Genomic DNA, 12,930 nt, shown 5'->3' with positions numbered 1-12,930 from the left:
CGAAATTATACCTTTCAAATGTCACTTTTCAAAACAGACGCAGTCGGAAAATTACACCGCTTTCGGAACATGTGACAGCTCTGTCATGGGACGGAGGTATACTTTGCAGAATTAGAGGAGGACATTAGAGGGGGACAAAATTAATTTAATTGCCTATATTCACAGTCCTCAAAAGGAATCACCAATGGGGAATTTGAATCAGGCATCTGAAGATTAGATCAGTGTTATTAACATACAAAATATCCCCTTCAGTTTTGTAAAAATTAGATTTCTAATGAACGTGTTTAAACGAAATTCACAACCAGTCCTATCTTAAAAATATTATTACAAGCTTCTTTTAACTTAATGCGCCAATTATACGCTTGGGAGTTTTCATGATGAATCTATGAAATAGGATATTTGCATCAAATTTGTGATGTAATTATTCTAATTTTAGTCTCACAGAAGGCTTTGGAACTTACCTTAAGTAGATCAAGTGAAGATACATTGGAAATTTCGTGGGAGCATCCATCAATTGATATAACAAACGGTTTCTTACAAAAGTAACCAATACACTTTTTCTGAACTATATGAATATCATAATGTATTTCTTTTAATCATCGAGAAATTTTTTAACATTCATAAAAGTTTCTTTTTGATAAGAAATTCTTGGCATATCATGCATCATGTAACGGAGGTAGTCACAATAAGCCTTAAGGAAAAGTTGTAGATCTACAGACTGTCGAAGAAAATGCATAAATTTTAGGTATGTCATCGAATACTACAAGGATTCTGAATCCTTACGTGAAGTGAAAAGGAAAGATATTTTGCCGAACTCAACGATTTGCCTTTTAAATGGTACTTGGTTTTGGCTACGAATTTTGATTTTAAATCGTGATAGCTATTAGTTCTTCAAAATTCTGCATCGGTGTTTGCATTGAAAATAAGGCATAAATGGGTTGAAAATGCATGTATCGGGTTGAAAATCCAGACACCTAGCTGTGCCTAGTTACAATATACCTATACCTAGTTACCGAATACTTAGTCACAATATACCTGTACCTAGTTGCAAAATTTTTAGAGCAATCCGTGCTGCAAAATTGAATTAAGATGGGATGCGATTAAGAGGCGGAAGTTGATTATTCACAGGATTCTCATTCATATGATCATGTAATATTGCAAATATCATATTGGTGCTATCTTAGGTAACACTAGAAAAGGAAGTAGAAAAGTTCCAACTGTTTTACGTTATCGGTACGGCTGACTGGATTTCTCACAATAAAGAAAAGATAATAGTTTTATCATGAATTCTACGAAATCACATATTTGACACCCAGTACACTCTGTTTATAAATAAGAAAAAAACATCATTTGGGTTGTTTCACTTTTGGGAATTCCGAAAAATATTTTTATTGTCGTTGTTGAAGAAAAATGTAACAGGTATCAAGTCAGAAGTGGTATATCGTTTCCGGGTTATTCCGGTAACGCGTCACGGTCTTCCATCTGATGTGTATTTGAAATCAAATCCAAACTTCACTTCCATTGGTCATATGGTCGAGTCTACGAATAAAAATTTCCGTTCCGTTATTGGGTCGTTACCAATTGATATCGAACAGGTTATAACTGTCTTTATACCCTTTCCTATCTGATTTAGGATTGGTCTGGTTAACAACGAAAGAAAATCTCTTTGATCAAATTCTCTTCTCTATCAAAATTGCCTTGAAATCTTTCCTATACCATGTGAAACAGTGAAACAGATCTTGCATTATGGTATTTGAACCGCTAAGATCGATTTTTTTTCTCTTTGTCAATTCATATTTTTTCAGATGGGCACATCAATCATTATTCACTGGGAAGTGCGGGAAACTTCAAATTTTACTTCACAAGATCCAAAAAACCAAGCAGTTCTTATCCGTTATGCTCCTTCTGATCTATCACCACTGCGAGAAAAAGCAGAGGAAGGATTATTCATTAATGGGGCTATGAATTTGACTGAAAAATTTGACGCGGTAAACGTTCTCATTTCTCCGTTTTTTGCACTAATGATGGATACTATTACTTAATCACTCAAATTCCTTTCAACAGGGTTTGGATCGAAAATCGGGAATAAATTGCATATATTATTGCTGTTGTATATTTCCTAGAGCATAGTGAATACTCATCGATGTTTTTAACTGTTGTCATGATGAGATAGAATACCTGGAAAAGAAACAATTCGTTTTGTTCTTCCAAAATATTAACTTTAGGAGACACTATGTGAAATTGAGATATATGTTTAGCATCCTTAATTAAATTTTTGCAGCGTAATTATTATCAGGGTGGGTCCACGTTACCGATAATTCACTTTATGTTACAGTACCAATGAATCGTTAACAGTTTCAGTCGCGAACGTATCAGTTTTGTAGTCGCCTTTATGATGGTCTTTTTTATGGTCCTGACTTTTGCCGCACATATCGTTTACCACCAGCAACCTTCGCTGATATATTTAGTAGTTTTTCGAGCGGTAATGGTCTACCGAGGGCGGTATTGTGTCATCATCGTAAGTTAATCGTTTGTTGATAATAATGTAAATGACGGTAGGATAATAAGCTTCATAAAAGTCCACTTATATATTCTTGACTTACTAAAACCATTCGCCATAACTTGCTATTTGCTTTGATGCAAAACTTTGCTGACATTGTGTTTGCCAACATCTATACCTTGAAACTTACCTGTATTAAATGATCCGCTTCAAAATAAGTGGTAATTTGATTAAATGATGAATGTCAAAAGAAGGAAAAGAATGCCGTTGTGAACCATCCTACGAATTCGGTGATGCAATGCGTGTAACATGGGATTGGCCGATAGACGATCATAGTGCTGATGAATTCGTTGTACATTATACTTTGAGTGATAGTTTTTTTCCCGAAGATGACAGACTAGTTATTACGTAAGTTCCTTTTAATTTTTATATTCAGTAATGTGGATTGTAAAACTTATATTATATGCTTTGTTTGTAGAAGCATAGCAGGCACAGTTCTACGGATTCCCGGCACATTGATGACAAGTTACCGGGTAATCAGTGATTCATACCAGTGAAGACGAGAGGCGAGAATTTTTGTTCATAAATTCACAATGTTCTAGGGATGAAGCATTCGCAGATTTGCCAAGTCTTCGATCAAATACAACATATCGTATAATGATAGAACCCAGGAATAAAATGGGTGGTGTTGAAGGTTCTTGGTTCAACTGCACTACTCCGATTCGTAAGTAACTTTGATGTGAAATTGAATTATTTTTTTATTGTCTTTTGCAGGTATTCTCTACACGTGACCGTTAGTTATAGTGGTAGAAATTGAATGGTAAAAGTTTCTTTTTTAAAAAGAAAAACGAGCAAACAAATTTTGAAGAAAATAGTTGTCATTTATAATATATTGCAGTAGGACAAATTCCGGCACCGACAGGAGTAATGTACGAAGAATTGAATGCCACAGCTGTCCGAGTATCTTGGAATCCAATTCATCCAAATCCACGTTGGAGTACACCTGTGGGTTACGTGATACAGGTTCAGTCATCATCAACTTCTATGGCACCCGTAAAAGATATCCTTGGTATTTGCTTGCTCTTTCTAAATTCTTTTTTCTTCATCATCTTTGTTAGATAATAGCGATGTAGTTGATAATATTTTGAATATATCAACAAATGTTTTAGTTGATGGAATTAGTGCAACAAGCCACGTTATAACACTGCAACCCAATATGTTGTATACATTTCAAGTGGCCGCGCGTTCAAATGCCGGTGATTTGGGACAGCGTTCGTCTCCATATCTGTTTGCACCATCACAGATCAGTAAACCTGGTAGAATAGATGTTAGAAGGCCGAAGATGTTCCCGAAATCAAGTCGGGAAGGAATTTTAATCGGGATCGTTTTGGTAGTGGGTTTATTGACATTATGTTTCGGTGGTATCTGCGCCCATCTAAGGTAATAATTTTTTTTTTCAAGATTTTCGAAAATGGGTAATCTCTCTCTTTAAAATCCTTAAAATCCTTTAAATTTGCACGACATTTCAACTTCCTAACCGCCTGGATTCTGGACAACTTCATAAAACAAAATAGTACGTGATAAGAATTTCCCTGGTTACTTATTCTCATCCCTCAATATGGTGGGGCTTTTACTTAATTTCAAACATGAAGTTTAAAGTGGTTGGTTAAAATGCATAATTTTAAATCAGGTTGCTGTCTACATTTATATGAAAGTTCGAATATGGTAGAGTAAATAAAATGTATAGGAAAAATTACGATGATGCTTGAAGGAGATATAAGAGATTATAAGTTTTACGCGTAAAATGTTGTTCCTTACCTTAAGCAGTTTTGTATTTTCAGGTTAAAACGACGCAAGCTTGAAATGGGCATTAATGCCAATGCAGCTAATAGAGGAACAAATGGATCACGTAATATTACAAATGTAAGGTTTTTATTTCCTTTCGTGTGCAAAAGTTTTATTGTTCCTGAACGGAAAGTTTCTGAAAATCATCCCCAATTTAAGTCGATTATTACATCAGTAGAGAACGTAGTTTTATCTTGAAACTTATTTTGTTGTACTCTTCAAAATGTTTATTTCGTTCTTAAGTGTTGTTGTAGCCATGACCACTAGAAAACTGCATTTTGGCTTACTAAGTTGAAAGAATGATAAATGACATTTTAAGTCGGTGACATCAGCGACAGTATTAATTTATTCCTCGCAAAAAAATAAAGGATTTTGAAATATCAAATTTGATGAAGAAAACGTGTTGATTTACTTGATATACTGTGACTTGATGTACGAATTTAATCTTGTTGTATGAACTTGATGTACGAATTGTTACAGTATGAAATGGAATCATTAATTACACGACGACGAAGCGAATTGATTGATGCCCCTGGGAGGAATATCCCTCGTGATTCACTAATGCATAATCAGTTGAATCCGCAAAATAGCATATCAAATGAAGTAGAAGTGATATGTTTAGATACAAAAGGCGGTGAACAAGGTGCCTTGCCAAGTGGTCAAGATAAATATCTGAGGTAAGGCGCAGTTTATATGAGGATTTGGCATCAAAATTCTGAGCTTTTTATGAAAGATTGTTTCTTGCCTTATTAGGAATTCATCCTTATCACCACTAAATGTCTGATGGACTAGAACAGACAGGATAATTTCGACTTATTGATAATGCTATAATTTTCGTGAATCACATTATTCATTTAAATGGTGAAAATATCTCTAACTGATGAATTTAATCCCATGATTAAGAAAATTCTTGCAATTAATAATTGTTATGTCGTTTCTTTCACAAAAAATTTGTTCTTAGATTGTTGAACGATAAGAAGCAACTGCAACGTTTCAAAGAGTGCTTCTTATTTAATGGTTTATCAGAGGAATCGTCCGTTAAGGTTTGTTCTCGAATACACTTTTTCATGCACGTATTTGTATGCAGATATTATGACTAGATTAATATGCATGCCTCGGATAGATCTTGCAAATAAATTTGTTTATTGCCATTCAGCTGTCATCAGGGTTGTCGGGTCAGTCGTTTCTACAGATCACTTCATAGCATTGAAGCACTTTTTATTCTGGATTCTTCTGGATCAAGCTGGCAGTGCACTTTATCACTTTTTACTCCATGTGTGAAGTTCGGCTGATTTAAGGGTACAGTTGTTTTTCCTCAACACCCCGAGGACATGGTTTGGTGAAGCCAGTTACGTCATGCTTACTTATTGTTGTTGAAGTTAAATGTCTTGGACTGAATCCTAAAAGAATAAAAATGGCAAACTAGAAGAAAATTTTGTTCTCTTGTTCTCTAAGGCAAGGAATTACAATAGGTGTTGTTTACATTGCATGTGTGTTATTTTTTCAGAGCCACATATCTTGCAGAAAGAAGACGAAGAATGTAAATCGACGAAATGAGCCGTTTACGATAATGGCGAAAAGATCGAATTACAAGTTATTGGATTCGAAATGGATACGAGCAGCTTGTGATACCTCAGATCCATGGACCGGAAGTTTACCATCCAAGAAACGAGTGTAAGGAAATAATCATCCCTGATGCAATTTATATCCATCAATCCACTTATTAAGTACCGCTTTTTATGCTTTTTTATGTTCTCGATTTGTTTCACAGACCAACAGTGGTTTCCTTTTCAGAGTGAGACTTGGTTCTACATCAACAAGGACAGTAAAAACATGTTATCTAATGACAGGTCGTATGTCAATTAGCAATTTTGATATTATGATGCCACGTTTTTTGTCGAAATTGACTGCTTTGTCCGACAATACACGGCGGAATGCAGCCAGTCATGTGGAGTCGTTAAATCAAGCAATTTCATACACCAGTATTATTTGCCCACGATCAGCTTCGGTACAATCACTTTATCAGGTATTATTTATATTATTTATTGGGTCTAATTTATAAATATGTATAAATTTTGACTGCTCTAAATCTTGCTGTTGTAATTTCCTCTGTATTAATGCAGCTAAATCACCTCTGTTACATATAATAAAAGCAGGATCAAGATTACTAAACTTTGTCTTTGTTTACAGAAAGCTTAATAAGTTGTGAAAGGCAACGGATAAGTTGATTTTGCCTTCTCTGAAATTTTCTTGAACTTTTATCATCGAGTGGTCTCATTCATGATTCATTTGAAATTTCAGCGAAATGGTTTTATCAAACAAAAAAATGATAGTGTTAAAACAAGTGTTGCTATTACGACTAATAATTATATGAATTATCCGTGCAACACTCCTTCCAGTCAGTCGTTGTAAGCATAGATTTTTCTACTTTTCGAATTTGTAGGAATAATTTTGATTTACAGCATTAGTATCTTATAATGGGCTAGATTCGAATGTTGGATATGCTTTTGTTCGCTGAAATCATCATCTAAAGCTAAACATCTCAGTAACTGTAGAAAAAGGCGAAGAAAAGGATGGAAATTTTGCGATTGTTTGTTTTAGCTCATTTTATTTATATATCTATATAAAATTTTCAGAACTTGGTACGACGCTGGGTCAATTGAAAATGATGGCATTATGCGGCTACCTCGTGATACACCTAAGCTACACGGTAATAGCAACAAGGGGGCAACGATGTTGTGTTGTTCGATGCCGAATCTTACTGATTCGGGAATTGTATATGATGAGATGCATTTTCCTCGTCCACCTCCTCTTTCACCACCTCCATTGGACAATAAGCATTTGGAAAAATAACTATCACAGTCATCATCTGTGCAACACCTCCCTTACTATCATTATCCTCAGGAATAAATCCCATCATACAGTACTTTCCAAATATCAAATTGTTCTTTTATTTATGCAACAATTCTTTCTATTAGGATAACGTTTTATTTTATTATTCCATTTTACATTAACAATTTTTAATGCAAAATTGGATTTCCTATCGAAGATCTTTTTATGGGTCTTTTTGTGGTAAGAAGAAAGTAAAAGGGATCCATCCTATGGAAATATCGAGAATTTTTTTCCTTTTCCTTTTTTTTTCTTATTGTGTACTCATCTGTTTACTCTGCTGCTCTACCTCAGTGACAGTTTTCACGAAGATTTCAAATGTCATCAGAAGGTCATACTGCCAACTTATTCCATCAGTGTTCATTTATGTTGGTATATTCATGTGTCGGTGTGTATGTCTGTTGTGTGTATGTGTGTGTGTGTGTGTGTGTGTGTGTGTGTGTGCCTGTTTGTTTCCTTGTTTGCATGTGCATGCAGGTATACACAATGTAGTTCCGTTGGTGCAGTTGGTTCCCTTGACCTAGATGGTGAAATAAAGTAGGAGAAATGTTTCATCATTAATGGTTTGAAAAACGTCAAGTTTTGGGATAATTTTAAAAAAACAAAGAACAAAAAATTAACTGTTTGAATTATGACTTGCAGTATGAGAGAGAGAGAGGGGGAGAGAGAGTAATGTGAGTTATAATGTTAAAGGAGTTTAAAATGATATTCTAAGTGAATGATGAGAAGAAAATATTTTATTAGGAATATCTTATTTAAAAGTTTTGGCAATCCCAAACTTTTTTTCTTTTTTTTCAAGTAGTCCAATCCGCACATGCGTATTGTTGCAATCATCAGCAATCGCCTCAGTATCGGGTTTCATTACATGCACTGTATTATCATTATAATTGCTGTTATTATATTAATAATTTTGTTGGTTTTCAAATTTTTGGAATAATTTAAAAGTTTTTTTATATCTTATCTGCCTCATTCTCTGAATCTGATCCTTTATTCCTTCATATTTAAACCATCTTTCAGCAAGAAAACTTTCTAGCTCCTTTACGCCAACACTTTCATTCATATATTTAATATTGTTTTTCAATTTTGTTTTTTTTCAATATTTAAAATAACTATTTCGGATATATTTGAATGTTTAACACGATATTTCATTAGTATGCATATTTATATCTCATTTTAAGTTTAAATTAAATGATAATTTTTATCGTAGTCTTGATGAATGTTGTATGTACAGTGTATATTTCTTTATATCTTCCTCTGGTACCACTGATTTCTCTATAAATCAATCAATCATTGATTATAAACGGTTTGCCGAAGAAAAAAATCCAAGCAATGGTCGGCGATTTGATGATTGCTTGGATATTCTATTTCTTTCTTTTTTTTTCTGTTCAAATGAGATTTTAAAGTTTGATTTTTTCGTCAAAATTCATTCTAAGTTTTTTGAGTTTGTTTGTTGTAGAGGTTAGATTTTTCTGAAAACGGGCGAACTGTTGTGCTGTACTTAATTTCTGTTTTCTTATTGTAAAATTGAATTATCTTGTACAGTTTCTTATTGATCATGTGTTTGATGGTCCATTTAACAAACGTCACATTTGTTATCCAATTTGACAATTAGAGGCTTAAAGTTATGAAATAAGTGATAGGATGATGTATATACTGCACTTTATTCCTTAATTCCATTTTCTAAGCAAAAGAAAATTAGAAAAGCGTGGGAAATTCAGGTTTTGTTCTATTTTCCGTTTCTCTTACCGTATTCCTCAAGGAATTTCGTATGCTTAGACTCTCAAGCGGTGTATTCATTGCTGTTTCCGGCTTTCAAGTTTTTGGTTATATTCTGTGAAGTTATGGATATTTTCTATGAAGTTATGATACCTTTTTGTATCTCTCGAAAAAACTTTTTGCTGCGGGACATTGTGTAATGTACAATCGTGGAAAATTTGCTTATTTTTTGGAGTTAATTTCATTTATTAGTGAAAATCTTGCTATTTAAAATTTAAGATGTTAAAATTGAAGTGTGAAAAAAATGATTATCAGTAACACTTTTTGGGGTATTATGAAAGTATCACAAGTTATTGCTTGATCGGTTTATATCTCATACCTTTCACTCCGTCAAAATTTTCTCTTTCATGATCGTCAGCATAAAGCTGAAAATTTGAACGAATGAAAGGTGATGAGAAGAGGGGAAGATTATGTATGGTTAATTTATCTGATCATTGATCAATTTAAATGATCCAGTTAATTATATTCATCAATATCTCTGTATCGTAAATTGCTTATTTGCTTACCCATTTGACGTTGTTTGCATACTGATCATATCAAATGGGAGAGGTAATAAGGGGGCGCTTCGATATTTTCCTTTTTTGAAATTAATCTGCTTCAGTAGTTTAAACAAAGGATGGGTTGGGAATTAATCTATCTTAGTATTTAGAAAATGATAAATAAAAGATGGATTTGGAATTGATCTTAATAATTTAGAAAATGATAAATTATGAATTCCTGTTAATGAATGATTCATTTATATCCTCATTTAAATGGGGCGTCCAGGTTGTTTAATTTAAATATCGTTATTGCATTATTCATCGATATTTTTATATATTTCCCTCTGTTGGTATTTGTTGCTTTTTTAAAATCTATTATACATATATATACATATAAAATACGTGCATACATATATGTATACATTTGTCTTTGCTTGAAACAGTGATTGCACCTCAAATGGCGCAAAACTGTTTTATAGTGATATGGACAAATACAATGCCATTAAATAAATTTCGAGTTTTTTTTTCCTTCTTTCTAATTTAACTTTCCTAACCTACATTGATTATATGGGTGATAAGTTTGAAATTTGGAAACTATTTACTTGCTGAATGAATAATTTGAAGGAAGAGTGGTTACCAAGGGGAATAATTTGGTAGTTTCATTGGTGTACCTATAGTGAAATATTTTATCATGTGAGATGACGATAAGATAGAGAATAGTTGGGAGTAATGAAGGTAGGAGTACGGAACTTAGTTCATAAAAAAAAAGTATTCCTGGCTCCATTCAGTAATGATAAAATTATCATTTAATACCTGACGCTTTCTTTTGAATGCTCAAACGGGTTGTAGTAATAAGCATTTGCTTTTTATTTATTGCATACAATTGGATTATTTGATAATATGGGCAGACATAATGATACATATCAATCTTGCAACGGTTATGATAATCTTCTCATTGATATTACTTAACCGTTATCAGTTGCCATCAGTTTGTTTGTTAGACAAGCAAGTATTGATAATAGAGCAAGTCGGGGGAGGATTGCAGAAAGCAATTAGAATTGCATTTTAGATATTTAGATTTCGAATAATACATGGTGATATCGGAGGGTTTTTTTTTTTAAAAAACTTCAAAATTAAAATATGGTTGAGAACCCCCAAAAACAGTTCCGAAAATTGAATTAAATGAATATCGATATTTCATTGAGGTGTTGTTCATCATAAGTTGTTGTGATTAGTTTTGTTGCACATTTCTCATTCGTAATCTGAAATATTTCTCAAACGTCTCTGGCCTGAGTATTAAAACTATGAAAAAACTAAAATAAACCGATTCAACAAAGTTTAGTTTTTTCGATATAAATTGCATATAATTTCGAAGTTTTTTTTTTTAAGCAACGAAATTCCATCATTTAGTTCTAACAATTTTATTGCACCTAAGGTGCTACCACCGGTTGAAAGTATGGAAACAAAGAATATTATAATAATACACCACACACAACTAACAATAAAGCTAACAGGTTTACAAAATAAAACAAAAAATAGAAAATACTGTAGAGGCAATCACTACAACAGACACTTATGTAATGAGGCAATTCAAGCATAATAGAATGGTACAATTAAAAAGAAAAAACAAAACTTAGGAAAAGTAAAAAAGCTCAAAGAAAGATTAACAAATTTAAGTGTGTCAAAATAATAGAAGAGTTGTTGAAGAATTAATTATTAAATGATTTACGTTTCACGAATAGATTTCATCCATCACAATCACAAACACAAACAACACAAACCATTTAAAAATTGGAGAAAAGATTAATAAAAACAATATTAATGACGAAAATAAAAAAATTAATGACAGTGTAAACTATCACGAAAAATAAGAAGGAAGGAATATAGAGGTACTATAAAAAAAATTTATCACTAGTCATTATATATATATATCGCTGCATTGTAAGCAGCTTATTTGTAAGATTATTAAGCATCATAAATAAATTTGAAAAAATTATAAAACTTGAGAAATGATAAACACTAGACGATGATGGGGTGTACTTTCAAAATAATTTTATTAATAACTGAAATATCAAACTATAATGGAAAATTAATTATGTTTCAATCTGAAACATAAGAAGTCATTTCCCAAAAAAGAAAAGTTTCTTTTTTTTCTGTTTCAACTTTAATTTAAAAAATTTCTGACTTTTCTTTAAAGTTCATATCTCTTGCATTGTCGAACATTTTAAATGAAGGATTTGCCAATACCACAAAGAATATTCCAAGAAATATACCCAATTAGCTGAATTTTGGAAAGAAAAAACATTAATCTTAAATTCCGCCCCCTGAGCGTAAGACTGACACTGGCAATGGCTCGAATTCATCCAAATATCGTGCTAGTCGGCTTTGTGCTATTTGTCCGCCTTTCAGTCCACTATATAACTGAAATAATTACAACAATAAAATAAACAGAACTAATTCCTCTAGCAAAAATAAATCTCCCTCCTTATCAAGCAAATTTTGTGTGATTATAAACATCCGTTATTCCTATAGGATTATTCAATGTTACTAAATAGTTATGCTTAAATCGATAATTTTCATGTATATTACGATCCACTATTATTAATTGGAGTATTGTAATTAAAAGTCAAATGAATAAATTAAATGTTGGAAATTACTATAAGCAGAATATAATGGATAGTTCAGAGGGATTGAAATTTTACAAACAATGACTGATCGGAATAAACTTACTTGGAAAAATTCATTGAGATCAATTTCTCCATTTTTATTCAAATCTACTTCATTGAGCAGCTCATGAAGCAAACTTTCATCTATTTTACTATCGTGCTTCTGTAAAGGAAAAAAATGAATTGAATTCATCGAATGAAAAGAATTTAAGGAAATTTGAACTGTTTCCATAACAACGATGACCGAAAGTTAATATGTAGATCCTAACCTAAAACTGTCGCCAAGAAATTATTTCCATAATTCGACTTTTTAAATATACTAGAGTTGTTCCAAACAACACAATGTAATGATTTAAGACATAAATTGGGATGTCATTTGTACCTGGAAATGACGTCTAAGATCATTCAATGTTATGTGTCCTTTGTTTTCCTTATCTAACGTTCGGAAACGTTCGCGAGCTGCCTGCATTTCTTCTGCTGTTAAGTTCACTGGTACCGAAGAAAGTGAATGATCGCGAGCATTCTGGCCCATTTCTACCTCAATAAATTCCCGAGCCATATTCAATTGGTTCTGAAATAGGTTATCGTATAAGACATCAGAATGGAATGATACCAAAATATAGAAAATGTTATAAATAAATAGATAAATATAAATATAAAATATAAATATAAATATAAATATAAATATATATATATATATATATATATATATATATATATATATATATATATATATATATATATATATATATATATATATATATATATATATATA

At 32.3% G+C, this 12,930-nt stretch overlaps 2 protein-coding genes across 2 annotated transcripts in view; one reads left to right on the top strand and one right to left on the bottom strand.

Moving 5' to 3' along the window:
* The window catches only part of LOAG_17465 (hypothetical protein), a gene marked incomplete at its 5' end in the record, with an annotated part of 8,516 nt that extends 1,317 nt beyond the window's left edge, over positions 1–7,199 (top strand). Inside the window, 16 exons of the mRNA XM_020450126.1 lie at positions 437–542; positions 746–837; positions 1,420–1,595; positions 1,806–1,988; positions 2,362–2,518; positions 2,755–2,908; positions 3,103–3,224; positions 3,399–3,569; positions 3,670–3,940; positions 4,342–4,423; positions 4,826–5,022; positions 5,307–5,388; positions 5,853–6,019; positions 6,140–6,371; positions 6,647–6,753; positions 6,982–7,199. Of these exons, the coding sequence (XP_020306243.1) occupies positions 437–542; positions 746–837; positions 1,420–1,595; positions 1,806–1,988; positions 2,362–2,518; positions 2,755–2,908; positions 3,103–3,224; positions 3,399–3,569; positions 3,670–3,940; positions 4,342–4,423; positions 4,826–5,022; positions 5,307–5,388; positions 5,853–6,019; positions 6,140–6,371; positions 6,647–6,753; positions 6,982–7,198 (2,516 nt within the window). The 3' untranslated portion in view covers position 7,199. The remainder of the gene's footprint in view (positions 1–436; positions 543–745; positions 838–1,419; positions 1,596–1,805; positions 1,989–2,361; positions 2,519–2,754; positions 2,909–3,102; positions 3,225–3,398; positions 3,570–3,669; positions 3,941–4,341; positions 4,424–4,825; positions 5,023–5,306; positions 5,389–5,852; positions 6,020–6,139; positions 6,372–6,646; positions 6,754–6,981) is intronic.
* Positions 7,200–11,769: 4,570 nt separating this feature from the next.
* LOAG_17464 (glycerol-3-phosphate dehydrogenase) overlaps positions 11,770–12,930 on the bottom strand; it is a 6,929-nt gene continuing 5,768 nt past the window's right edge. The window contains exons 13-15 of the mRNA XM_020450125.1: positions 12,538–12,726; positions 12,220–12,318; positions 11,770–11,910 (exon numbers count right to left, since the gene is read on the bottom strand). Of these exons, the coding sequence (XP_020306242.1) occupies positions 11,800–11,910; positions 12,220–12,318; positions 12,538–12,726 (399 nt within the window). The 3' untranslated portion in view covers positions 11,770–11,799. The remainder of the gene's footprint in view (positions 11,911–12,219; positions 12,319–12,537; positions 12,727–12,930) is intronic.

This window comes from Loa loa (assembly GCF_000183805.2).
Source record: "Loa loa unplaced genomic scaffold supercont3.79, whole genome shotgun sequence".
Lineage (NCBI taxonomy): Eukaryota > Metazoa > Nematoda > Chromadorea > Rhabditida > Onchocercidae > Loa > Loa loa.
The sequence above is the reverse complement of the archived record's forward strand: the minus strand, read 5'-3'. Positions and strand labels throughout refer to the sequence as shown.